This window comes from Natator depressus, chromosome 4 (genome assembly GCF_965152275.1).
Source record: "Natator depressus isolate rNatDep1 chromosome 4, rNatDep2.hap1, whole genome shotgun sequence".
Lineage (NCBI taxonomy): Eukaryota > Metazoa > Chordata > Testudines > Cheloniidae > Natator > Natator depressus.
Genome location: NC_134237.1, coordinates 96,830,368 through 96,856,719, shown reverse-complemented (window position 1 = coordinate 96,856,719; position 26,352 = coordinate 96,830,368). Strand labels below are relative to the sequence as shown.

General features: G+C 42.6%; 1 protein-coding gene across 2 annotated transcripts in view; it reads right to left on the bottom strand.

Moving 5' to 3' along the window:
• The window catches only part of PDS5A (PDS5 cohesin associated factor A), a 172,892-nt gene that overhangs the window by 26,393 nt on the left and 120,147 nt on the right, over window positions 1-26,352 (bottom strand). For both annotated transcript variants that reach the window (XM_074951525.1, XM_074951526.1), the window contains exons 18-26: window positions 25,653-25,758; window positions 17,226-17,386; window positions 13,869-13,992; window positions 12,233-12,391; window positions 11,628-11,696; window positions 7,383-7,519; window positions 5,152-5,275; window positions 4,692-4,896; window positions 4,048-4,162 (exon numbers count right to left, since the gene is read on the bottom strand). In XM_074951525.1, coding sequence (XP_074807626.1) covers window positions 4,048-4,162; window positions 4,692-4,896; window positions 5,152-5,275; window positions 7,383-7,519; window positions 11,628-11,696; window positions 12,233-12,391; window positions 13,869-13,992; window positions 17,226-17,386; window positions 25,653-25,758 — 1,200 coding nt within the window. The remainder of the gene's footprint in view (window positions 1-4,047; window positions 4,163-4,691; window positions 4,897-5,151; window positions 5,276-7,382; window positions 7,520-11,627; window positions 11,697-12,232; window positions 12,392-13,868; window positions 13,993-17,225; window positions 17,387-25,652; window positions 25,759-26,352) is intronic.

Genomic DNA, 26,352 nt, shown 5'->3' with positions numbered 1-26,352 from the left:
GTGTCGGAGGATAGGTATACAACAGGAAGTGACAACCTAGATAACCTCTCAAACAACTTTTATGCTTCCTGTTGGTGGTGGTGGCAAGATGATTTACTTCTGGTAAGCTCCAGGTGTGAAATATCTGTTTGAGTATAGTTGTTGAGTTCCCTCTCATGATCCCAACAGAAGTGTCTGCTCAGATCAGGTGCTGTGGTGGTCTGGAGGCTGGGCAGGTATACAGCAGCGATGAGGATGCAGTAGACTACACACCAGTGCCATAGCTTCATTGCTCCTGCACAAAGGGAAGGGGATGTTGCTCCCCCCATCAATTTTTGTTGTATATACTAGCCCTGTTTCTGTCATTATCCTGAAGGATTGTCCCCCGTTAATCACAAGAAGTATTGGCAGGCATATCTGATTGCTCTGAGCTCCAGGAAGTTGACACGGAGTATAGATTCCTGGGAAGCCCACCTATGCTGAATGGTATGCTCTTGAACGTCAGCTACAGCCAGAACTATAGTGATGGGGGGTGGGGGGGCAGGTAGGGGTGTGTGTGAAAGGGATCCCAGCAGACTCTCTTCGTCAAGTCCTGAAACTGTTTGAAATCATCCACACGTGATAGGGTGTGCAGGGGCATGAATGCCTCATCGGGGAGGATGAAAATATATTTGAGAGAGCCTCATCAGCTCTTTTCTTTTGTTCTTCAAATGATTCCTCCTGTGCTGTGGACTGATGTGGAGGGATGTAAGGGAACAAAGTGCTGTCTCTGGCCACTCAATCCACGAGCTAGGTGCCCTGGAAAACTGATGATGATAAGCAGCCCAAGGATCCCAATATGGCCACTGAGGGGGGCCATAAGGGAAGGGGGAAAGTATCAAAGCTCAGTCATACCAGGATGGATGTGGAGTGACTTGAGGCTGTCTGTGCATTGGGGTATCCCTTGAAGAAAAGCCTCCAGAGGAGTCAGGTCTGGGTTAATAATGAAATGAACCTTGGACCAAATTTTCATAGTCAGAGGAGCTATCATCTTCATGGTCGTAGTGGGGGTGCAAACAATGGTGGAGAGGAAACAGGTTATCTGTCTATTCCAATAATTACCAGGAAGCCAGTAGGTACCAGTGAGTGGTGTAGTACCAGGGATACATAAAACAGCAGTACCACAAGTCTTTCCACACTCAACAAGGAAGACTTGGGTTAATTGGAGAGGAACAAGTCCCTGGAGCATCTGAATCCCTGCAGTATTGAGGATGGTATAGGGTGCGTCAGTACTAGCCAACTGGTCAATTCTGGTACCATATACAGTGAGGAGGAAGTAGAGGCTGTAGTTGGTAGTGTCTTCCTTGCTGCAGAGTCCCTAGCACAGTCGTTCTCAGCCTATTTACCATTGTGAGCCATATATGCAGCTCTCTATGTGTTATGTGGGCCACATCCACACAATATATATACTACCTGTATGGGCTTGAGGATATCACATGGGCCACAGCTCTGTGCTGATTGAGTCACAAGTGGCCCACGGGCCATAGGTTAAAAACCAATGCCCTAGCCCTTTGATCATGCTTAGGGGATACTGAGGCAGGCTTTGGTACCAACCGATAGGTACCATAAAAGTAAGAAGTACTCAAGGATTTGGATGTGGGGAGACCCTCAATACTGAGAACACCTGAAACCTCAGCAGTACCCTTCTTGGGATGGGAGGTCTCTGTGGGAGGTCTTTACGGGTTATCTTTTTGAGGTGATTTGGAGCTCCTCTAAGTAGAAGATTTGGCATTCTCTCCCCAGGTCTCCTTCAGTAGGTCTGGTGGGTAACTGAGCTGCAGAGGTTGACAGGGCACTGGGGTCACTGGAAGACTTGATGTACAGGAGGTCATCGAGGCCTAGATCTGATGCAGGTCAAAGGGAGAGCTCCATCATGAAGAGATGAAACTTCATCTCCCTATTCTTCCTAGACCTACTCTTGAACATTGAGCAGATCTTGCATATAGATGGAATGTAAGTATTCTCTAAGCAGCAATACAGTGAGAGTGGCTGTCACTAACTGGGAAAGACTCCAATCAAGTGAGGCAACGTTTACACCCTCAGGATTTAAGCAGGTCCCAAGGAAGAAAATGTACCTTTAGAGGGAAGGAGACAGCCTGGGTGGTGATGAGGAGGAGAAAAGAAGAGATTAGGAGTTTCTGAGGGGAAAAACAAGACAACTAAAAAAATAAAACAAAACCTAGTTTGCTAACCTAATTAATTAACTAAAACTAAGAAAGAGTAAGCTAGCTGAAGAACCAGGCAATGCTAGACACTCTATTTCAGGCTGAAGTGGTTGAGAAGGAACTGAGGGTGATTTGTCTGTCACAGTCCTTTATACCCTCCGTACAGGTATATAGCTAGGACGCATGTGCAAACTGAATGGGCACTGGTACCAAAAGTGTCCAATCAAAGGCAGGTGGGGCACATTCCCACCTTAAGTGGAGTACCCATAGGTACTCAAAGAAGAACGGAGTTTTTCTTTTTCTGGAGTGGTCACTTTTTTGTTCAGCCACTCTGTGTGGGAAGAGAATTCACATAAAAGTGCTCCAAGAGGGAGTCCTACAAAAGCTTTGTGCACTAAAAGTACTCCTCCAAGGGAGTATTAATTTAACAGCCAATAATTAAAACCTTCACTATTATTCAGGATCTGTGGTGAGAAAGTACATTCCAGCAAGTGGGAGTGCTTTCAGATGCTGCCGGAGACAGGCAAGTCTTGGGTAAAAAGCAGAGCTCATGGTAGGACAAAGAATCTTCATCTGCCTCCGTTTTCTGCACAGAGGGGAGTCAGGCAACTCAGAAGTCAGGATTAGACTGAGGAACCCTACACATGTCTAGGTGAAAGATGCAAAAAAGACTGAAGAGGAAATGGGTGGATTGGGCTATTTATACCAGTCATTTATTGCTTTTTATTATTTCTATAGCACCACATAGTTATACCATGCTTTACAGTAGAAGCTCAGTGCCAAAAAGATAACAGGTCTTTGTCCTAAAGTCTCAAGGCTTAAATGAAAACACGAGGGAAAAGCAACACACACCCACAGGAGTGTGGGGGTGGAGGGAGCAGCCATTAGAGCTGGAATGCTAAATGGAATGCGTGTGTTTTGAAAAGTTCCTTGAAGAGAGACAGAGGAAGCATGGTGTATTTCAAAGATACAGGATATATTTCAAAAGAAACAGAAAGGCTATTTCAGATATATGGGATGATGCAGAAGGTACAGAGTAGGAACCAGTGAAGATGATAAATGGGGTAATGATGTATAACAAATGATGCTAACAATACTAAGATGCAGTCAGCCTGCCTTACTTAAGTACAGCAGGAATCTCAGGGCAATGGGTGATCCCACCATAACATGCTAGTAAGTTACACATAGACACACACAACTGTGTAAGTTAAGGATGAAGCACTATCATGATTCCAGTATCATTATTTTTCTCAATTTAAGTGTCAGACACTTAGTAAAATTAATAATAATTTTGTATGTATAATTTAAAAAATTGGTATTTCAAAAATTATAAATGTTTTCATGCACATTACATAGTAACTCTAATGGTGTCAACTTTTGGGGGAATACTACAAATACTTCCGGGAAACAGAACAAAAATTGAACTGAGAATCAGAACAAACAATGTCCTATTACAAAACATTCAGTTTCTACAAAGCAGAGTTCTTCAAGCAGCATAAAAAGTTATCTACAGTTTGTAACACTGTGCACTTAAGATGGCTGTCCTTGTATCATTTTCCAGGGATTAGATGTGCCTGAGTGAGTGGATCTAAAATGATCAATTTAATTTAAAAAACCCAAAACATTTATTAAATTATTATACTTGTGAAGAAACGTCTTTTGCCATTTCAGCTTTCAGAACACAGTGCAGAACAGATAGCTGTTGCTTTCATTCCAAGATCCTTTATTCACTTCTAAGAAAACGGATCTATAGAATGCGTTTAATGATAGTTCTTCATAATAAGAGTGATGGCTTCATCTTCAAATTTTCAAACAGAGAAAAATTATTCTAGTCCCAACTATTCTGGACTGACTTGATACTTACTCTTTGATATCACGAAGTTGATCAACATCCTGAGGTTTTGTGAAATCTGGATCGTGTGCCAGTAAATGAATCATATACGGTACCACATATTCAGGCAGCAGAGATAACAGCTTTTCTGTAACAATAAAACAAACACATAAGCAACTTAAATATACATGCAGAAAGAATAAGAACCCCAGAATACCAGTCAATTTATTTTTATATGAATATGCAATGCTAAGTTTTGATACATCCACATATTAGCTTGCATATTTTAACGCATCAAGAATACTGTAAAGCTGTTTCATCTTATTACAAAAAGAAAACCCAAACAAGTCAGAACTTGAAGGTTTTATTTTTGTAGGAAAAAAAACTGATATGAAAAGATAGCTTAATAACTAAAAAGGTAACAACTTGTATTCTAAAATATAATTATTGGTAGAGTACAGAAAAATACTTTATAAAGAGGAAAAGGGAACTGCTAGATAAAATAAGTTAATTACATTTGTTGCACTAGCTCCGTAAGAACCAGAAAAAAAATCACTATGAAAACATACTTCTGTGAAAAATGCTAGACAAGATCATTTACTTAATTCTTTAAAAGCTTCTCATTAAGTTTAGTCTTCAAAGTTTATACTTTGAATACATTTTACAACAGTACTCACCATTAGCCATAGGGTTCTGCTTAATATACTCTCTTCGTATACTGATATTTTTGAGCAAACACTGTCTGGCATGTGCTCTTCTCTCTTTCACAGGGTCTTTGGCACACAAGGCAAAGATTGCCATGTATTCCAATGGGAGCAGTAACTTCACAAGTGCCTTGTGCAGCTTCTGAGCAAATATCTGCCTCACTTGATAACACTCATCCTGTAGTAGCAAAAACACAAAACAGTGCCACTATAAAAATCTTAGTCCCTTAAACATAACAGAAAACTCTCAAACTGGGTAGTAAGGGGACATACTTTAAAAAGATGAATAGACATAATATGATATTTGAAGTGTTCAGAACTTTTTTTTTTAAAGCTGCACTGCAGAAAGGGTAGCATCAACAAGAGCTCTGTGGTGAGGACTGCAATATAGTCTTGTTAACAGTCACTTCATAATTCAAGAGCAGTTACTTACATTAATGACAAGTGCACAGAGCTGGAACTGCTCTGGGGTAATTATTTCATGGTAACAAGGTTCCTGTGCAAGCTTCATTATGGCACTACCAGCAGCCAGTCGGAGACGAGACATATCTGATTTACTATAAAAACATAAAAGAAAAATCATTGTACTCAAATTTTTTGTGTATAATTTTTTCCTTCTTTTACAAGACCACTCAATTAAAAATTGTGAATAAGAACCTTTGTAAACCAGCTGTCAGCAATATGGTTTTAGGCTCTTAATCTAAACTAACCTTGCTAGGAAGAAATCATATGAAGATGACTCTTTTCTCCTTAAAATATTATTTCAACTTGATAAGAAGTTCACAGAATCAATTAGTTTAAGTTTCTTTGGTTTTCATGGCATCATCTGCTATACTGACTCCAAAAGGCTGACACTACAGATTTCATTTTAAAATTATTTTTTCCACCATGTAATATCTAGTATTTCAAGTTTATTGTTGATATTTTCCAGGGTTTATTTTTTTAGTTACTTGTTTCTGTAACTTGCCAGAAGATTATATACTCGTAAGTAAAATATTCTTCTTTTCATCCTAGAACAATATTAGTCGATTATAAAGTTTAACAGTTCTTGCTCACACCTGCTGGCAACTTTCACTTCTATTTTTTTCTTCCCTTGAATAAGAGGAGGAAGCTCTCAACAGAAAGTGGAGACTTGTACTACCATAAAAGGGAAGGAGTTCCCAACAAAATTATCTGGTCAGTGGCAGAATGATTGATGGGCTCAGTAAAAAACAAAGAGGTTAGTCTGGACTGGTGGCTCAGAATCCCAGAACCAAATTATCAGATAAAGGTTTTCTATAACATACAACTTTTTCTCATCTAACATTAAATTCTACATTAAAAAGTTATAAATGTCTAAGCATACAGTATTCCAAATGCTCAAATTGTAAGTCTTTGGTTTCCACTTCAGTTCTGTAAAAGACTGGGGACTGCAATGATCCATGGCAAACCTATGACTTTACAAGCTCCTGACAATGACTTAGGTCCTGATCTTGCCAAAAAAAAAAAAAAAAAAAATCATGAAGGTGGATTCCAATCTACTGAAGTCAATGGGGATCTGTTAATGTGGATCTCCTAGCAAGATGGGACCTTCTGTAACAGAAACCTCTAGCAACAGTAAAAAGTACACATATGGCTATCCTCAAGGCTGGAGGAAAGGTACCACATTTGTAGTTTGTTACTTAGATTTCCAAATTTATTAATTTAAATGGTTTTATACCATCTAGATTTTTATATAGGGCCAATAATCATGGTATCAGAGAGCCCCTCAGAATTACCATGTACACAGAAATGTATATTTAGGCTTTGAAGTTAACTGAGGGAGTGGAACTAGCATTTTGTTGTTGTTGTCTGTCTGAATATATATTTCTGCAAGGCTGGCTTAATGGAGAAGTAATGCATCATAATTAAGATAGAACCCATGCACCAACACCATTTCCTATCTCTGCTAATGACTAGCTGAGTAAACAAGGAACCAGACAACACATCTATAAAACGGGAATCCTATCTCACACAGATGTTGTCAGGATTAATTAATATTTGCAAAGGTCTTTGAGATCTTTGGAAGAAAGGCTTTATAGAAGTGCACAGTATTCTTCAATCAGTGTTTCTTCACAATCAAAAGGGCTAATTTTTTAAAAAACAAAATGAGAGCTTAGTTATTACAAAAAAACAAAATCAAAAAAATATTCTGGAAGAGTGGAATCTGTAATATTTTTGTTCCAGTAATTTCCTTCCCTTTCCTCCGTTTCCCCATTTATGGTCTATTTGTTTGGAGGTATGAAGTGATCCCATCCTTGGGAGCTTCAACAGAAGCTGCCAGGATCTTAAACATATTAAATCTGATCAATCTATCCTAATAATGGAAAGATGTTCCCAGATGTCTTTTACTCTTTTTTCTAATAAGTATCAAGATGTCTACAGGGTTTGGATTAGATTGCTATTAAATTTAGATTGGGGGTAGCAACACACATACTTTTTATATATATGCCATTCAGCAACTATAATTATACTCCCTGACCAGCTGTTTTACATTGCCTCATTATCCTGTTCTCTGCACACGTTGTAAAATCCTGCAAAAAATCCTTCCTCGGCTATTGAAAAAACCCTAAATTCATAATATTCACTGAAATTCTACAACAAAACAGATGGAAGAGTCTGAAAAAGAAAAGGACGTAATTTGACCTGATTCTCTTCTGTTCTGTTAAGTCTCCTTCACTGACCAACATAGCTGATAATAACCGGAGTGTTGAATTTGCAGATTTAGACTGGTTGTTTTTCATACCCAAGAGCCAGCGTACCAAAAGTTTAATTGCTTGCACCTATTAAAGATGAACACATAAAAACAAATAGATCATTTTAATAGCAACTAAGGTAAGTAAAACACCAAAATCTACTGTAATCAATATAATCTGTGTAGGCTACTGCTCAATAAAATGCAGACTTTAAAATGGCAAAGAATTAAGTAGCAAACTTTTTATTCATCTGGAAAAGAGGATGTGGTTCCTTACTTGAAAAAGGGTTTTAGAAGCAGGTATTTAAGCAAAGAATGGATAAACGCATGGCATATTGGGATGGGGAAGCAGCATGAAAGAAAAAATGAGCTGAGAGAAGGATACAGAGGGAGTAGACAGGGGATTGGGATAAAGCAAAGAGACTTTGAAGTGGAATAGTAAGAAAGGAGAGATGTTCTGTAGATATCGGGAGAAATATCGAGAGCCTTGGAGGTGAAGATTAAAAGGTTGAACTTGATACAGAAATTGAGTGGAAACAAATGAAGAGGTGCAAAATGGTTTCTGGATGATTCTACTGAACATTTGATAACAACAGCAAAAAGAAGACAATCCTATCAAAGAGTAGAAGAAATCAGAGGAATATAGATTATATTTTACTGCATGAAAACGGAAAATATCATAGACACAGAGGTGGGGTTAGATGTAGGGGACTTCCTATACCTCATAAAAAAGTCTACCAATAAAAAAAATTGCTATCCATTAACCAGACATTCACCTCTGAAATGGTCATAATTAAAACTACGATTCTGTAATGGAGGTCACAGATTATATGACCTTCTGGGACTTCTTCCACAATGGCAGGGCTGGAGCAGCTGTCAGGCCCAGGGCCACCGGAGCAGTGGTCAATCCCAGGGTTGAAACAGCGGCCTGGGTTGGAGCAGCAGCAGTCAGCCCCTGCCACAGGAGCAGCTGCCAGAGGTCAGCTCCTGGCAGCACTCCGACTGTTAGTCTCTCTCCTCCCTCCTGGGTATTTTTAGTAAAAGTCAGGGACTGGTCGTGGGCTTCCTTGCATTTTTTATTACCCACAACATGTCCCTGACTTTTATTAAAAATTCCCTTGACAGAATCTTAACCTTAGTCATAATTAGGGTTCACACTAAATATCCTGTAAAGATGGGTGAAAGGAGTTCATCACTCTCTGTTGTTATTTCAGCTTGGTCTGTCTATAGTTTACAGGATACCTTTATAACCAGAAGAACTAGTAATTTGAATCTCTGCATTAAACAAAGTAAAGCTTAACATTCAGAATACTGAATACCCAAGAAGATAGGACAGGACACCTAACTGCACAATTTCCATTGACTTTGCAACAGTGTGTATTTGTATGACCACATAAACTACAATACTATAAGCAGTTACAAAATTTTTCTAGCCATGTCGGTCCCAGGATATTAGAGTGACAAGGTGGGTGAGGAAATCTCTTTTTATTGGACCAACTTCTGTTGGTGAGAGAGACAAGCTTCCAGCTACACAAAGCTCTTCTTCTGGACTGAGAACAGTACTCAGAGTGTCATAGTTAAATACAAGATAAAACAGATAGTTTAGCCGAAGTAGCTACCACATATTCCAAGGCAGCAGTTCTTAACCAGGGGTCCATGAGCCAGTTTCAGGGGGCCACAGGGCCCCACAGCTGAAGCTTGGTGCCCTGAGCCCCGGTGCCCCCACGGGGCTTAAACTGGGAGTGGAGCCGTGGGGAGCCCCACTCCCCAGCGTTCCCCACAGAGCTAAAGCCCTGAGTCCCAGCACCCCCTGTGGAGCTGAAGCCAGAGCCTCAGTGCTCCCTGCTGGTTGAAGCCCAGACAACCAAGCCCCCGCTCATCCTGAGGGGCTGAAGCCTGGAGCCACAAGCCCCAGCGCTCTCTGCAAGGCTGAAGTCCAGAGCCCCAAGTCCCAGTGCTCCCTGTGGGGCTGAAGCCAGCACCCCAAGCACTGGCGCCCCCTCAGGGCTGAAACTAGGAGCAGAGCCGTAGAGAGCCCAGAACCCCAGTGCTCCCCCCAGGGCTAATGCCCTGAGTCCTGGCACCCCCTGCGAGGCTGAAACCAGAGCAGTGGGGCTGAAGCCCAGAGCACCGGTGCTCACTGCGGAGCTAAAGCCTGGAGCCCCGAGCCATGGCGCTCCCTAAGGGGTTGAATCCAGGAGTAGAGTCACGGTGAACCCCAAGCCCCAGCACTACCCCCAGGGCTAAAGCTTTGAGCCCTGGTGCACCCTGAAGGGCTGAAGCCTGGAGCACCAAGCCCCCCCCCCCCCCCGGCTGAAGCTGGATCACCAAGCACCCCCCTCACCGCCCCCGTGGCTGAAGCCCCAAGCCCCACCTGATGGCTAAAGTTCAGAGCCCCAAGGGCGCCCCCCCGCCCATGGCTGAAGACCTGCACCCCATAGGGCTAAAGTCTTGAGGCCCCTGCACCTGGTGACTGAAGCCAGGAGCCCAGAGCGTCTCTTCCCCGCACCCTGGGGCCTGGAGTTTTTATACCGTGTTGGGAGGGCTCAAAGAAAAAGGTTGAAAACTCCTGTTTTAAGGGACTATTCAAGGTGAAGTGGCCCATTAACACCCCTGCAGTCACAGGACAAAAACGGGGGTTAGTGAGTTACAGATTCTTGTAATAATAAAGACACTTAAGATCATGATTTTTAGTGTCTAGCAAAGTCATGAATCTTAAATGAGCTTACATTCATAACTTTGCTAGATATTAAAAATCATGGTCTTAATAAAGACACTGGATTTATGGCTTATTACAACAACCTATAACCCACTAACCCCCCTTTATGCCTTATGACTACAGAGGTGTTAATGGGCCACTTCACTTTGAATGGTCCCTTAGAACAGGGGTAGTAAATTATTTTTTGTCAAGGTCCAAATTTCTTGGTCAACGTATAATCAAGGCCAGAGCTCACCACCCCCAGCTTCCCTCCCCTAACCCCCCAGTTGTCTCCCCAAGCTCCCGCCCACCCTGTGCTGAGAGTTAGGTGACCTTATTTCCTTAAACTGAAACTGGTATGCATGGGGCTGGCCGGAGCCACCTGGCATTGCTATTTGCCCCCTCCAAACGTTTCTCTTTGTCCCCATTTGAGCCAACTAGCAGAGATGGGACAGGGGGAAGAGGAATGGGATCTGGGCAGCAAAGCAGGGTGTGTGTGAGTACTTTTGAGCTGAGTGCCAGGAGGTGAAGCTCTTGGACTATGATCCAGCTAGTGGTGCGATACCCCTTTGGGGGCTGGGATAGCAGCGTGGCAGGAAGGAGGCTCCAGGTAGCAGGAGGGACCAAGGAGACTCCAAATAACAGCCCTGGGGAGATGGGGGGAAGCCGGGATGTGGCAGCAATGGGTGACTGGAGGTGGACTGGGTAGGGAAAGAGGCCGGTTAGAGTGGGGAAGTGGGTGGATTGAGGGGCTGGAGAAGGCTCCGAGGACCACTAAGCCTGGGTGGGAGGCTCCAGGGACTGTGATGAAGCAGCATTCCCCCTGGCAGTAGCACTCCCCATGTGTCCCTGCAGCGCAGGGAGGGAAGAAGCAGCAGCGCTGTCTAAGCTCTTCCTCCTCCTCCCAACATGAGGCTGTTTCGCCTTCCCTGCTGCTGGAGAGCACTGCTGCCAGGAGCAGGTGCTGCCTCCTCGCTTCTAGGCATACCCTCCAGAGGCATCTGGAGATATGGGGGGAGGGGAAGTGACCACGCACAGCCTCTGCCCCCCAGGTCCAATGAAAAAAGTCTGGCAGTCCGGATTTGGACCACGGTCTATCTATTGACTATCCCTGCCTTAGAATATGTACTAACTACTTATGCTAAATTATCTGTTTGACCTTGTATTTAGCTGTGACAATCATGGTACCTTTCCCAAACCTGAAGAAGAGCTCTGTGGAGCTTGAAAGCTTGTCTCTCTCTGACCAACAAAAGTTGGTCCAATAAAAGATATGACCTCCCCCACCTTGTCTCTCTCAAATGCTAGTTTAGCAGAAATTAAGCTATTTAATAAGTTTTTAGGTTATTCTAAAAGACAAATGTAACCAAAATTAATTGCTAATATTTCTTTTAATATTCTCTATTGGTAGTGTTTAGAGATGTCAGTGATATGCTATCAAGTAACTAAACTCTTATTTCAAATATTGTGCACATCTTAATACAAAAAAAAAAAAATTCACCTTTGCTAGAACTTCTGGGGAAACCTCTTCATCTGGGGACCACAATTTCCCATTTTTCTCACCTGTTGACTACAGATATTTATACAAGTTTAAAGATGGATTCACAAACAAAAACATGTAAAAAATTAAAACAAAGATTTTAAAGATTAGATTAACTCCCATATGTATAATCTTTTACATATGATATCAACATATTAAACATTTAGGGTATGACTATACTGCAAAGAAAAACTCAGAGCCCAAGTGAAAGAGCCCAAGTCCACTGACTCGGGGTCATGGGGCTTGAACTGCAGGGCTAAAAAAAGCAGTGTGGACGTTCCTGTCCAGGCTGGAGCCCAGGCTCCAAGATCCTCCTCCCTTGCTGGGTTTCAGAGTCCAGGCTCTAGCCTGAGTGGAAATGTCTACATTACTATTTTTAGACCACAGCCTGGACCCCGTGACTCCGAGACTTGGTGTGGCGGGTTATTTTATTTTTTTTTTTTTGCAGTGTAGACATATTCTTAGTGAACACTAAGGGTTCACTGGCCTAATCACACAAACTTAACAGCTGTATAGCTTACAGAGATTCAATCATAAACAAAGAAAAGGAAGGACTTAAATCTTACCCTATCATTCATGAGGAGATCTTTCACGATGAAATTTGCAACCACAGATTTCATTGGAGAAGCAAACTGGTCTGGAGCTAACATAGAAATATGGCCCAAAGAGACTAATGGAGTTATAAGTTGCTCTGGAACATCAGCATTCAAACTTCTACTAAGAGGCTAGGGGAAGAAAAATTTCCATTTAAAATGAATTATATAAATTGCTGAGTGTGCATGCCTGAACAGCCTAATGAACTAACTTATTTCATTACTGGACTGCTGATTAACTGCACTTGCCTCCCAAATAACATCATTTCATGAAACCAAGAAAACCTTTTGTCTATGAAACATTTCACGCTGTATTTACAGATTGGTGAAAATAGCTATATTAATTACAGAATTATAGTGTGTGAAATTATATCAGTGATAAAAGATTAGCCTTTTTATTTTTTATTTTTTTACTAACTAGGGACCTGAGGGCTTGTATACACAGGGGCACTCAGGAAAATTAATCTGAATTAACTCTAGATGTGAACTGAATGTGCAGTAGTTAAACCACTGTAAAACCATGTGGACACTCTCATTCAGAATTAAAATGTCCTTATTTCAATTTATCTTTGGTGAGTTAAGTTAAACCAAATTAAGCACATTTCAATTCTGAATGAGAGAGTGTCCACATGGGTTTAACGCAGCTTAAATAGCCATTAGCTAATTCAGGTTAACTTTGCTGAGTGTCCCTGTATAGACCTGACCTGATTCTGCATTTCTTGCAACCCGACAGAAGTTTTGTGCATTACTAGGAATATCAGATCAGCCACAGAATTTTTCATAGCATCCCAAGTGAAATGTCTCAGTATCATTCTTTTAGGCCCAAATTTTCAAATATTGGTACCAGAAGTTGTGTGTCTAATTAAGTAGCTTCATTTTCTAGAGGAGCTAAGATTTCAAAGTAATAAATAGGAGCTCAGCACTTCTGTAAATTAGTCCACTTGTTTAGATGTTAAAGTTCATATAGAATACACCTTGTTAGCATGCTGGACTACAGAAGACCTAAAATGGTTCCATTCTATTCTAACCTATTCAGGAGAAGAATTTCTCAGACATTGAACATATTAGCTATTTTTAGGATGGGTGGCCTTGTGCAGTGGCTAAAGACCAAAAAATCAGATAACACAGCTACATGGAAATTTAATATTTTAAAATGAACCCAGTTACACTGTGAACAGAAATAACTAGCCTAACCACAATTAGGTGGAGAGCACTAGAAGGCAAAGCTAGAAAACAACTGTGAACAGAGCCTTCTATCAAAGCATAAGTGATGTGTATTTCCCTTTCATCATAATAGTTGCCAGAACACTGAGAAGGGATATTTTCTCTGTGTATGCTAGAAGTATTCATCAGTGTCCAGACAGTGTCACTGGGGGTAGGGGAAGAGCATGTATTTGCACTCTTTCCTAAGTTTTACTGGAAACATAGCTTAAGCACAGAGTTCAGGCACTAAGAGTTCAATTCAGTCTCCCAGCTCCTGAATTATGCATGGATTCTACGGTAATCAAGATGAAGTTAGTTTTCTTAATTGCAACTTTAAAAGTGAAAGAGATCCAAATTATTTGAACAAAATTCAATAAACACATTATACCAAATTTGGCAAACATACCTCAAAGATCTGTGCAAGTTGCACTTCTTTATTTGAGAATATGGCATGTATACAGTGGACAGCCTGTTTTGCTTGGTGAGGAGTACCTCTCTTTGCTTTCTGATGCAAAATAGGAATTAATGTCCTGCAAAAATTAAACATAATATTTCAAAATAAAATATTTATAATGAACAAAAAATTAATTCCACTAATATCTGCTGGTTGAACTCTTCACCAATGCAGGTCCCTGATCACAGAATGAAAATCTTCAGCTTCAAGCTGTCTTTGAAAGCTGTTCAGGAAGGATAATAATGAGACAAATGCAAGTAAGCAACTGACCCTCATCAAGAAATTGAATTGTATGTTAAGAAAAGAAAGTCTATTGTAAAGCACAATATACTTCACCAGTAAATAGATTATTTGCCATTCACGTTTACAGAAGCAGAGGTAGCAAGAACAGATTGAAGCAGTGTTCACAAAGTTGGAACAATGAAGTCTCAGATTTGTTTTTTTCCTTAAAGTAGGAAAACTGGAAAAATGCTGAAGTATGTTAACAATGTGAGCAGAGTATTCCAAGCTGGTGATTTACAGATGTCTGCCTGAATGACTCCCTCTTAACTAGCTAAGTCTTCCATGGTAGGTTTAATTAAGTGAATAAGGAAACAAGATAGTGCGGGATTCAAAATAATTGTGAGCTCGCCAATATAAATGGGGATTACACCAGATTTCCAAGAAGGATGTATCAAATGGCTGCACTCTCTTGTGATGCTACTGAAATTATCAGTGGTCTTAGAAAAATCATGTTATTTAAATATTGATATATTGTCATAACTTTGTATTGTGCTTTACAGAAAATAGAGACCCTATCTCTGCCACAAAAAAATTACAATAGAAATCATATAACCTTTGGAAACAACAGTGAATAGATGAAAAAAGGGACAGACTAGTATTGCAACAAATGAAGTTTTGAAATACATGTTGATTAGAGGGTGATTGTGTACAGCTATATAAAAGTAGTGGCCTCTGAGTAAAGATTTTAAGGCTGAGACTGAGGACAACATGCGCTGTAAAAGGGAGGTCATTCCACATAAAGAGCAGCATGAAACAGGGCACAAAAATGAGTGGGAGAAGGAAACAAAGAGAACATCAAGGTGGGAAGAGTGGGCAGGGCATAAAGCACAATACGAGAAGTAAGGCTGAATCCAGAAAAGGGTCATGCAGTGCCTTGAAAATGACTTGCCATTGTGGCCCCAACCCAATCTTCACAAGCAGGAGCTCTAGGAGAAACCCTAGGGACCCCGCCCAGCTCAGAAGAGACTCTGGGGTCAGGGCGCATGCTATTTGCTGATGAGGTGAATTGAAAATGTGTGCGTATTGTGTGTCTGGTATGTGGCAAGGGTGACAGTGCTGTGGAGGAGAGTAAAGAGTCCTTTGCCTTTTTCTGTAGCCACATGAGAAATAGGATTCTACCCTCTCTGATGAGAGTGAGGGACTTGGCAGGGGGTAAATTAGCTCCACCTTATATGTGAGTCAGAGATACAGTTAAGTTGGAACTGACCCTTGCGTATCAATCACTCCACTGTACAATGAAGTCCTTTTGGGATCTGCTGAGGTTCCTCACTATGGTGGCACTGGAGTGGTCAAGGCCAATAGTGCTTGGTAACTTTAACATCCACATAGACAATGAGTCATCTGAAAAACCCAGGATTTCATGGTCACCAAGGAGCTATCCCAGATGGTTATGGGCACAAATCGTAGTTAGGCACATAACTTAGTTTGGTGTTTGGGATTCCAGTGGAGGTGGAGATTCTTGACGTTATCCCCATGTCACAGACTGACCATTGGCTCATTTGATTTCGAGTTGGGGCTCACCTCCCTTGTCTGGGCTAGGGAGCTGTTTTGATAGTCTTCTCTCAGAAACTAGAGGGACCTGAGGAGTTCCAAAAGGGTCTGAGGGAGAACTCCTTTCCTCAGACAGACTACTACTGATGGACTGGTGAACTATTGTAATACTCTGTTCCTCAATCACCAATGAAGTGCCCTCTGGGACTCTTTTCCACAGTTTCTGCCTCCCAGGTCACCTTTAGTTATAGAGGGCCTGCAACAACCAAAGCAAAAGAGAAGATGGCCACAATGTCGGTGGTGCAAATCTAGACTCAAATCTGACAAATTGCAACTCCTATCTCGTGATTGCGAGAGAGGCAAAGAAATGGTTCTTTGCTTCTACCATCATATCTGCAAAATCTTGTTTAGTTTGCTTGGTTAATCTGAGGAAATTTTTGCTCAGTTCATGAATCAAGTATCTCCAATTGAGGGAATTTCTTCATGTCTGATAAAATTGCTCAAATTCAAGTCATAGCTATCTGCCTCAATGGGAGCACAGCATGTTCTGGAAGTGTCAAACCCTAAGGCCAGGTCTATACTAAGAGCACTTTGTCAGTATAGCTATACTGGTATAATATACTGGCAAAACACTCCTAGTGTGGATGCAGCTTACACTGGCAAAACTGCTGGCATACCCTATTTCAGCCCCGCCCCGCTCTCTCCACTGCAGAATTTGGTGGCTAGATTGTGAGACTGTGTTTTCTTCCACAAGCACATGAAACCTGTGCATTATGATCTGCACTGGCTGCCTACCGATTTCCAGATTGATTTAAGGTGTTGGTTTTGACTTACAGAGCCCTAAACAGCTTGAAAACTGCAGAAGAAATTGCCTCTCTTTCCCCTCATGTCTCGAGGCAGTTATAGTTGGCAGAAGCACCTGAGACGGAACCCACGACTGACAGATAGCAGGAGTTCTTTGTTGAAGAAATGGTTTTTTTACCCACGAACGCTTATGCTCAAATAAATTCGTTAGTCTTTAAGGTGCCACTGGCCTCCTCATTGTTTTTGTTAGAGCCCCATATCTTTGGAAGTGGTTTCCACCTTGGTCCATAATAGCTAGTTTTTAACCTTCGGTTGTTATCTTTTCTCCATTTCTCAAAAAAATGGGAGAGGCTGCATGAAGGAAAGCACTGGGTAGAAATAATGTTGGGGGATTAAATTAAATCTTTATATCATCTTTGTTATTGTTGGTATTTTAAAATAGGAGGTAGACTAGATCCTGCTTTTTAAGTGTATATTTTAAGGAGATTTTTTAATAATGTATTTATACTAAACCTACAACAAATACATAAAAATAAAGTGAGGACAAGGAGTTTAAATGTGAAAAGAGACAGGGAACCAGTGAAGGGATCAAGGTGGTGGGGTAAAAGGCATACACGTTCACAGCAACAGGAAAGGAAGATTATTTTAGTAGCAACATGGTGAACAGGTTAAAGGAGGGGACAGACTTTTAAGTGTTAAAGGCACTACCAGTATGTGAAGAAATACACTCACGATCTTATCTGCGGCAGGTCTGTTTCTATTTTGTGGCCTGTGTTTCTGAAAATCTGAATAGCTGCCTCAGCTACCTTATCATCTTCCATCCTGAGGCACTGCAGGAGAGACTCATATGTCTCTGCAGAGTGGAACGAGGTAGGATGTGTGAAAGACAAAACCTGTAGATACATAGCAAAACCAAAAAATGTTTTTTGCACATGCATAATGGATTACCAACAAACAAAATGATTTCCACTTATGTTTCTTTATGAGAAATAACAGTAGCATGTTTATGCCATTTCATATAAGGTGCTTCTTGTAACACATCTTAAAATACTTTCACTAACATTTTGTTTTTCAGGGCTCCCTATCCATTACTTTTTCTAAAAAATTGGATTTTTAAATATTTGAACATATTTATTCAAGACATTATCATCATATTCAGAACTTGTTTTATAGCTCAACCTATGTAAACAACACTTTCCCTCATTCTGAGAAATCTCAAAAGCTTAATTTCTCCAGAATCTTAGATAATTGGGTAGAAAAAGAATGACCAGGTTTGAGATATACGTATATAAAAATAAAATGTACAACTAGAAGACTTATGGTGCCCTGATGGTTGACCTACTTTACGCAGTGTTCTGTCATGAGAAGACACACCCTCACTTCCTAACTAAAACTTCTGGACCTGTATGAGAGACTGTTGAAACAGGAGGCAATGGCTCAGAGTGAAACAGGACCAGTCCACCCTGGTATTTAAACAAACTATAGAATTTATTGGAGAAAGGCTGGATGTGGTGTCACCAAGGGTGTACCTACCAGACAACGGTTTCTTAGCCATCAACAGGCTTATACAGCAGCCCCAGGATGTCCATGTGGCCTTGCCTGGCCCTATTGGGTCATATGCTCCCAAGTAATCATGGGACCCCATTTACAAGGCTCCACCTCAGATACTTGCAAGTGTGGCTACAGTCTGTTTACGCTCTGGGCGGACACAGCCTCCACTGTCTAGTTTCAATTCCTCAAAGGCACAAATGAAGGCGGGAAATTTACCATAGGTTCAAACAGGGGTTTCCTCAGAGCACTAAGCACTAAGTTGAGATCTCATGGTGGAGTAGGTTCCTTGACAGGAGGAAAAAGGTTGAACAGACCTTTAATAAACCTTGCAGTGGTCGAGTGAGTCAAGTCTGAAAACCCCTTGATGGAGGGATGAATGGCTGTTAGGGCAGCTAGTTGAACCTTGATTGAGCTCATTGATAATCCTGCAGTTTTTAAAATGTAGTGAGTAATTGAGAATGTGTGCAACAGGCAGGACTTGAGAGGAGGCATAGATCAATGGCTGTGCCAAGCCTGGAAGTGTTTCCATCTCTGTACGTAAGATTTGCTTGTCAAGGATTTCCTACTATTAAGCTGTCCTGTTTGTGCCTCTGTGGAGCAATCTTGTTCTACACCAGAGAGCCAACTAGTAGCTAGGCCTTGAGGTGAAGTCCCCAGAGGTTAGGGTGGGTGATGGATTCCAACTCCTGAGTAAGGATATCCACTATCAGGGCAAGGGAGAAAGGAGGTTATCAAGACATGGGCACCAGCTCTGGGAACAATGCCTATCTCAGCCACTACAGTGTTATGAGGATGGCTACTTATATCTCTCGTTTCAATTTGTTTAGGACTTTAGGCAGTGAAGACATCCAGGGATCAGCATGTAGCAATACATGAGGCCAAGGGAAGACTAGGGCCTTACCAGTTGAGTTGCAGCCGTACTCTTCCCCTTGAAAAGAATTGTTTGCACTTTGTATTGTATGGTGTTGCAACGAAATCTATCTCCAGATTACCCAAAGACAGACATATCCTTCAGAATTCCTCATTGTTCAGCTCCTGTAGGTGGAAACGTCTGCTGAGCGAGTCTGCCATTGTGTTCCAAAGTCCTTGAAATAAACCGCCGAGACCTGTATGGGGCGTGATATGTACCAGATCTACAGTGTTGAAGATAAGGACTAGGATCTTGCTCCTCCTTGTTGATTGATATAATATATTGCTGCTCTGCTGTCCGGCATTATTCTGATTGGGTGGCCTCTGATGTGGGGTAGAAAGTGCTGATAAGCAGTGTAGTGATGCGGTGTGGTTCCCTGCCGCCCCGGAGAGGGATGAGCCCCTCTGGACGCCAAAGTGGGCGGAGCCAGTGGAGCCTGCGCCTGCCCCCCAAGGTCAAGGCGCAGGATAGGAAGTACAAAAGCCCCACCGCAGAGCTCACTAGAGCCCCAGCCTCCGGAGAAGCCAGATGCCTGGGGCCTAGCTCCCAGTTGGGAGACTCCTGCAACTAGCGACCGACCTGAGGACTGGCCAGACCAGCCGAGGCCTGATGCCGACCAGACCCCAGAGAAGCTGTTAAACCTGCCCGTGGCAAGTTACCCAGAGGAGCTGCCAAGCCTACCACTCGCCGGGTACCCTGAGGAGCCCATGGTGCTTGATTCCTTGGAGGACACCGTCCTGCCGCTGGTACCTCTAGAGGGGGAGGTAGCAAGTAACCCAGGGGCAGCCGACCCTAGTCTAGCTGGAGCACACCCAGAGCCCATGTCAGTGTGTTGCGGCCAGGATCCCCACTGACAAAGCAGCAGGCCTTCTGCTGCTGCTAGGGCCCCGGGCTGGGACGCAGTGGAGTGGGTGGGCCTGAGTCCCCACTGCCACCCAGCGTGGCCCTCTGGAGCCAGGACTGGGGCTTATTGAACTTAACTGTTTGCTCAGCCCCTGTCCGAGGGCCTGAGCCATTGCCTCTGTATGGCCCCGCCCTGACCCAGGGCCTCCTGAACTCATTTGTTTGCTCAGCTCCTGCCTAAGGGCCTGAGCCACAGACTTTGTACAGCCCACCCTGACCCAGGGCCTGGGCCTTTCGAACTTGCTTGCTTGTTCGGCCCCTGCCGGAAGGCATGAGCCATGGACTCTTTGCCACCCACCCTAGCCCAGGGCCTCGGCTTATTGCTTAATGGTTTGCTCCGTCCCAGGCCAAGGACCGGAGCGTGGAGCTCGCTACTGCCTGCAAACCGGGTGTGCATAGTCCTTGTTTTGCCTCTACCACTGCCGTGGTGTGAGACCCAGGGGACAGATTAGTTCCCCGACAGAACCAGAAGGACGTAGGCGAGGCGGTGTGGTTCCCTGCCACCCCGGAGAGGGACGAGCTTTGGCCAAACCCTTCTACAAGCAGAAAGAACCACTCTTAGCTCTAGTATGTTGATGTGGAGGATCACCTCCTGAGGGGTCCATTTGCCTTGAGCTGTTGGTGACTTGGAAGTCACTGTAGAGTATGGCCCTTTCTTAGCATACTTGAGCTTCTTTTGGGGAAGTTCAGCCAATCAGGTGGGCTGGTAGAGGACTGGGTGAGACCATTGCACTGACCGTGATCTACTGTATTTTCTCTTTGATGTAGGTGCATAGATGCAAAGAGTGTAGTGTCGCCCAGGAGTCCTAAGTGAATGAAGGTATCAGTCTGTAGCAACACTGAACAATTTGGGTCCCCCAAAAGGGAGGTCCCAAACAGTTTTATGCCTCCCCCTGGAGGCCAGAAGACTGCAGCCAAAAAGCTTGGCACATTACCACTGCAACAGCCATGAAACATGCAGCTGTACAGGCTGCATCAAGTGAGGCCTGGAGAGATGCTTTGGCAATTGTCCGGCCGTCTGTTATGAGAGCTTGAAACTGTTCCCTCCGGTCCTGTAGCAGATGAGAAAAAAATGAGAACTTCAAATTGTTTGTAAAATAATATTTTGCCATCACGGCAATTGGTTACTATAAATTACAAGGATGCCGAGTAGCACCTCTTGCATCTCAGGTGGTCTAGCTATTTCAGCTCCATGTCTGATGGCACTGAATGGGACCAATGCTGTCTGTTTTGCTCATTGACAGCTTTAACCACTGGGATTTAGGTGTTGGGTAGCAGAAAAAATACTCCAAGCAGAATAAAGTATTTTTTTCATCAGTCCGTTTACACATAGGTAGTACAGTGGTTGAGGACTGATACAGGCTGATACCATACAGGCTGGGGCCAGTAGTGCATCATTGACAGGCAAGGCAATTTTGCCCTGAGGTGATATACGGAGGATGTCCAACAAGGCATGTTGGGGTTCCTGTATCAACTCTAACAGAATTTGCAAGGTCTCTGCTATCTGTTTTGTAAGGTCTTGAAATTGTCAGTGTACGATGGTGGAGGAAGCATAACACCTGCATCTGGCAAGGAGGAAGATTTGCGGTAAGGTGGTGTTTCTTCTTCCTCTGCTTGCTCTTGTTCCTCTGCAAGTTACCCCTGTGAAGCTGGGTCGATTGTGGCTATTGCTTTTGACACATCCTCTTAAGAGATGGAATCCTGTATAGCAGGTTGCCACAAGGGGCCATGGGCTCCAATAAACCCGCTGAGATGGAAAGAGGAAGGGGGCAGTACCACAGGGTTGTCCTTACCAGATTTGCTGGGTGTGTGTCCTGCAGGGGCTTCCTCAGGGTGCACTGCAAGGGAAGGAGGCTGGAATAGTAAAGTAAGGGAGCCTTGTATGGACATCTCAATCAGATGAGGTGTCACTCTCACATCCATCCAAGGGGCAAGCAGTGCAGTCCCAGTGGTTGAGTGGGTACCGGAGGTCAAGTCTTGATTAGATGGTATCAGAGGATATGTTGGAAGTTCCTCTTGGTACCCTCAATGGATTTGTGAGGAACCAGTGACAGTGTTGGTACCAGACAGTATATCAATTCTGGAAGGTAAGTCTGTACTGGTGGGGAGTATCTCTCAGTAACTCGGAGAAATGGTGACTCAGGTTTTTCAAGGATCTGAAGATCCTTATAGCAAGGACGACTAGATGGTACTAGGAATTCCGAACACTGACCCTCAGGAGTTAGTATGTTGAGTGGTACTGGAGACAGTACTGGAAGTGCGATATATGTGCCCATCTCCGCTGGCAGAGGAAGGTGGTACTGATGACTATTTCAGTTTAACCTTAAAGTCCTTGTGCTTCGGAGGCACTTGGTCTGGTGCCGGCTTTGGTGCCTCCGTAGGTTAACAGTCAGCTTCTTGATATGGGGTGTAGTTTCCCTAGCCGGTACCAGGGTCTCTGTACTGAAAGAGATGGGGATCTTAGCAATAACCTGCGTAGGGATGTGATGTCTCCTGAGATCCAGACCAAAAGGGTGACTTTCCCCTTCTCTTATCCTGTTCCAGGGAATGGGATCTCTTCTTTATTGATGGTCTGGGAAGTTCTAAGGGGTCAGCAGCAGTGACAGTCCCCAAGGGTTCTATGAGTAACCAAATCTGATGCAGGGGCGGGGGAGGAGGGAGTGACTCAGACCCCAGAGATCTCAGAGAATGTTCCACATCAACAGGAGTTTTAGCCTGTCCTCCCTCAGATTTTTAGATCTACTTTTAAACCCTGTTTAAACATTTGGATCTTACATTTGGAGGGGATAGGAAGCTTGGGGTCTTGGATGTAACCCATAACTCGAGCCCAGAGAAAAATCAAAGGCCCAAATCACCCAAATGGAAGAAGGGAATAAAGAAGAGGGAATTCAGATATCCACTGCAAAGGAATAAAAAAATATTGAGCAAGACAGATAGCTAGCTAACAGATAATGTGATGCACCATCTTAAGCCACAGTTGGCTGAGAAGGAAGTGGAGTGGCAGTGAGTCTGCCACCCTCTTTCCCCACCCCCCTCATACCAGAGCACAGGAATATCCAGGGCACAAGCACAGATCTGTGGACACGGGAGACAAAAATCTCTGATCAAGAGTACATGGGTTCACGTATATAGACACAGAGAAGTGTAGAAGTGGAAGGAACTTCAATAGTCATCTAGTCCAGTCCTCTGCACTGAAGGCAGGACTAAGTAATAACTAGACCATTCCTGACACGTGCTTGTCTGACCTGTTCTTAAATACCTCCAATGACAGAGATTCCACAACCTCAGATGCCACAACCTCACATGGCAATATGTTCCAGTGCTTAACTACCCTGAGAGTTAGGAAGTTTTTCCTGATGTCCAACCTAAACCTCCCTGGCTGTAATATATGCCCATTGCTTCTTGTCCTGAGGTGGAGCAGCCAAAGGAATACGACTCGAAAAGAAACTTTCTGTTCTTGCCTTACACACCTTGGCACCAGCTTATTTCTCTAGTCTTACTTCAGCTATACACCATGTACCCCTCACTCCACTTAAGCTGCATGACTAATTTCCCCATTAGTGTCTATCTCCCTGGGATTCCTTCCAGATGGCTCCCATATGTGTTTGTCTGCCATGCTACCACACTCTTCTTCAAGTCCTTCCTCAACACTTTCTTCTTCTGAAAGACCTTTCCCTCCTTAGTCCCCTTCTCAGAGGAATGTTAACACCCGACAACTAAAAAACTTTATGTTATTAAGAAATAAACCAAAAACATAACTGTACAGGTGCATGCTAAAATTCTCTGTTCAGTCACAGTGCTATTGTCACCTACCATTCCCCATCTTGTGTTAGATAATGTTAACAGACATTGTACAATCTAAATAGTAGTTAATTATATAACAATATATGGTCAATATACAGCATGTTGGTTAATATTGTTAATTCTGTATTAAGAAATGTACCTACATATGTAAAGACAATGTAATTGTAAAGTCTTATTGTAAATGACCCAAAATATGAATAAATAAAATATTTGTTCCCCTGCCCCCAAACCAGATGAATACAGTAAACTTTTCAGTGAAGGGTATGAGACAGGTTCTTACCTGCCTTACAAAGTGCCTACAACTCTGTTAGTACTATATAAATAACTAATGTATTATTACAAAATATTGTATGCCATAATGTTTTATAATAGCTGAAGTTGGAAAAAGTTGGTAAATATTGCTATCTTACTAAACGCAATGCAAAATCCTTCCTCTCAAAATCACTTTTCAGGTCTAAACCTCTGAAATTCAAAAGACTCCTTCAAAAATGAAATGTATGAGTTTAATGAGGAGCAAAATTCTACATTACATCATCATAACTCATGAATGCTAAATATAGAGCCAATTTGTATAACTTACAGATCTTCTAACACACCATCCAAGAAAATTCAGCAGCAACCTTTTGAGTGTAGAATTAGGTTTGTGCTTATAAAGTAGTATTGATATTCAAAATTCCTTTTTCTTAAGCCTTTCCCTCCCCCCCTTTAAAGGCTTTTTTTTTTGAGGTTTAAGATCTTTTGGGGTGCTTGGCTCCCTAATGCAAGGGGGAAACCAGAATGTGCCTCCTCTACTCAGTTCCTCTCTTCTGCTTTACTCCCCTTTGGCCATGCTTAGAGGGGAAATTTTGCTTTTTCTGCTCTCTGGATAATTTCTTCCCAGTGAGATCTTCCATCTGGCAAGCAGTCCCAGCAGCACAAGGGCTCCAGAAGAGATCAAGGAAACTGTAGTTCCAGCAAGAGGCTCCAGAAGGGCCCAGCTGCTGGTCCCAAGATTGTCTCCTCCAGCAGGATTTTCCATCGTTCTATTTAGGCACTGGTATCCTGTTCATCACCATTGTATAGGTATGCCACCACTAGTTCCAGCAGCCCCTCCTGCCTAAGCTTCTATATGGAACTATGACACCTGAGATCCTGGGGGAAGTCAGGTCTTACACAGGGTCAAGGGGATGTACTGGGCCTGTGTAGGTAACAAGAGGAATGGTAACCAGGAAGGATGCAGAAAGACTTGTCTGACTTGAGCTACTGTAGATATAGAGTCTGTTTGCATCAACTCGATCCATAGGGGTTCCTGGTCACAGCCATCAGCTGCAGTTCCTCCGCAGGTGGAAAATCTGAGACCACACTACAAGTGACTGGTACACTATTTACTACCTTAATGTGGGGTGCAACTGGAAGACTGTTCAGTGTCTCGTAGACATTAGGGGATGGTCTCATGGATTAGACTAGAAAGTGCTGATGACAACACAGTGACTAATTCCTTTAGCATCTCTAGAAGTCACTGAAGGATGCAACTCTTTTTACTGACACGGGAAAATTCAGAGAGCAATCACATATAATCTTGATATTAAAAAAATTTTGCTGCAATATTTAGCATTTGCATTATGAAGACTGAAAACAGCTTTTGGGGAGAAAGGTGTGGAAGGGGAAAAGTATGTAACAGAGGGGCAGGATTTTCTTGCATGCGTTGGATCTCTGCAGGCTGTTGCCAGTTGCTAACATACCAGATGTAGCTTATTAGATTCTGCTCTAAATATGAAGTAAATGTGAGCTTCCCTCTGTGGTGAGGAAGCTAAGGTCTGAAACAGACAGGCCACATCTAGAGAAGAGATTATGTAATGGTGTTTTTGTATTACTCTTTTTCTTAATAAAACCAAATTCCAGGATGTGGTGACTTTTTGACAGTTTACAAGAAGTGGGTAATTTGTTGAAGCTCTTTGGGGACTCCATTACCATACAGTGAAAGAAAACTAATCTACATTGCTGTAGAATACCTTGAGAAGTTCAAGTCCTGCACGAATAGCAGTATCAGGACTTACACCCTCCTCTTCATCATCAGCTGTCCCCTCTATTGATTTATTCATCAGCTTTACTAGTGCGCTAAAATAAGAAATGTAAAATAAAGATATATTATTAAACTTGATTATCTGCATTAACAGTGACACCATAGATTATTATAACAAAGAATTTTCACATTAGCTTCATTTAGTTTTGGCAACGAACTACATTGGTCAGTTTTAAAATACTTTCACTTTCTGGTTCTCATGGACTAGTAAAAACATGTTATGCTTATAGATTCCTGACATTGCTGTGGAATATTTAATTTAAAAGCCATTTCAGTTAAATCAAAGTAATATTAGAACACATATATAGTAGTTTGGTAAATGAGCCCACCTCCCCTCAACACACCTTTTCCCCAAAGCCTTTATTGTGGTGACAAACTGAGCTGGCAGTATAAGGTAAGTCACAGAAGGAACCCCAAAATTCTCCTCCTCAAACCCACAAAGATAAAGTAGTTGATTCAATTATTAGATAGCATTCTGTGTCCAGTGTTAGCTATATGGAAGCTATATATGCCTGTTATCCTCATATAAGACCTCCAAATAGTCAAGTTACCAATACCATCTTTTATATTCATGTTTCTACAATTTGCACCACTAAGCCTTGAAAAAAATAGCAGAAATTAAGTCAAGT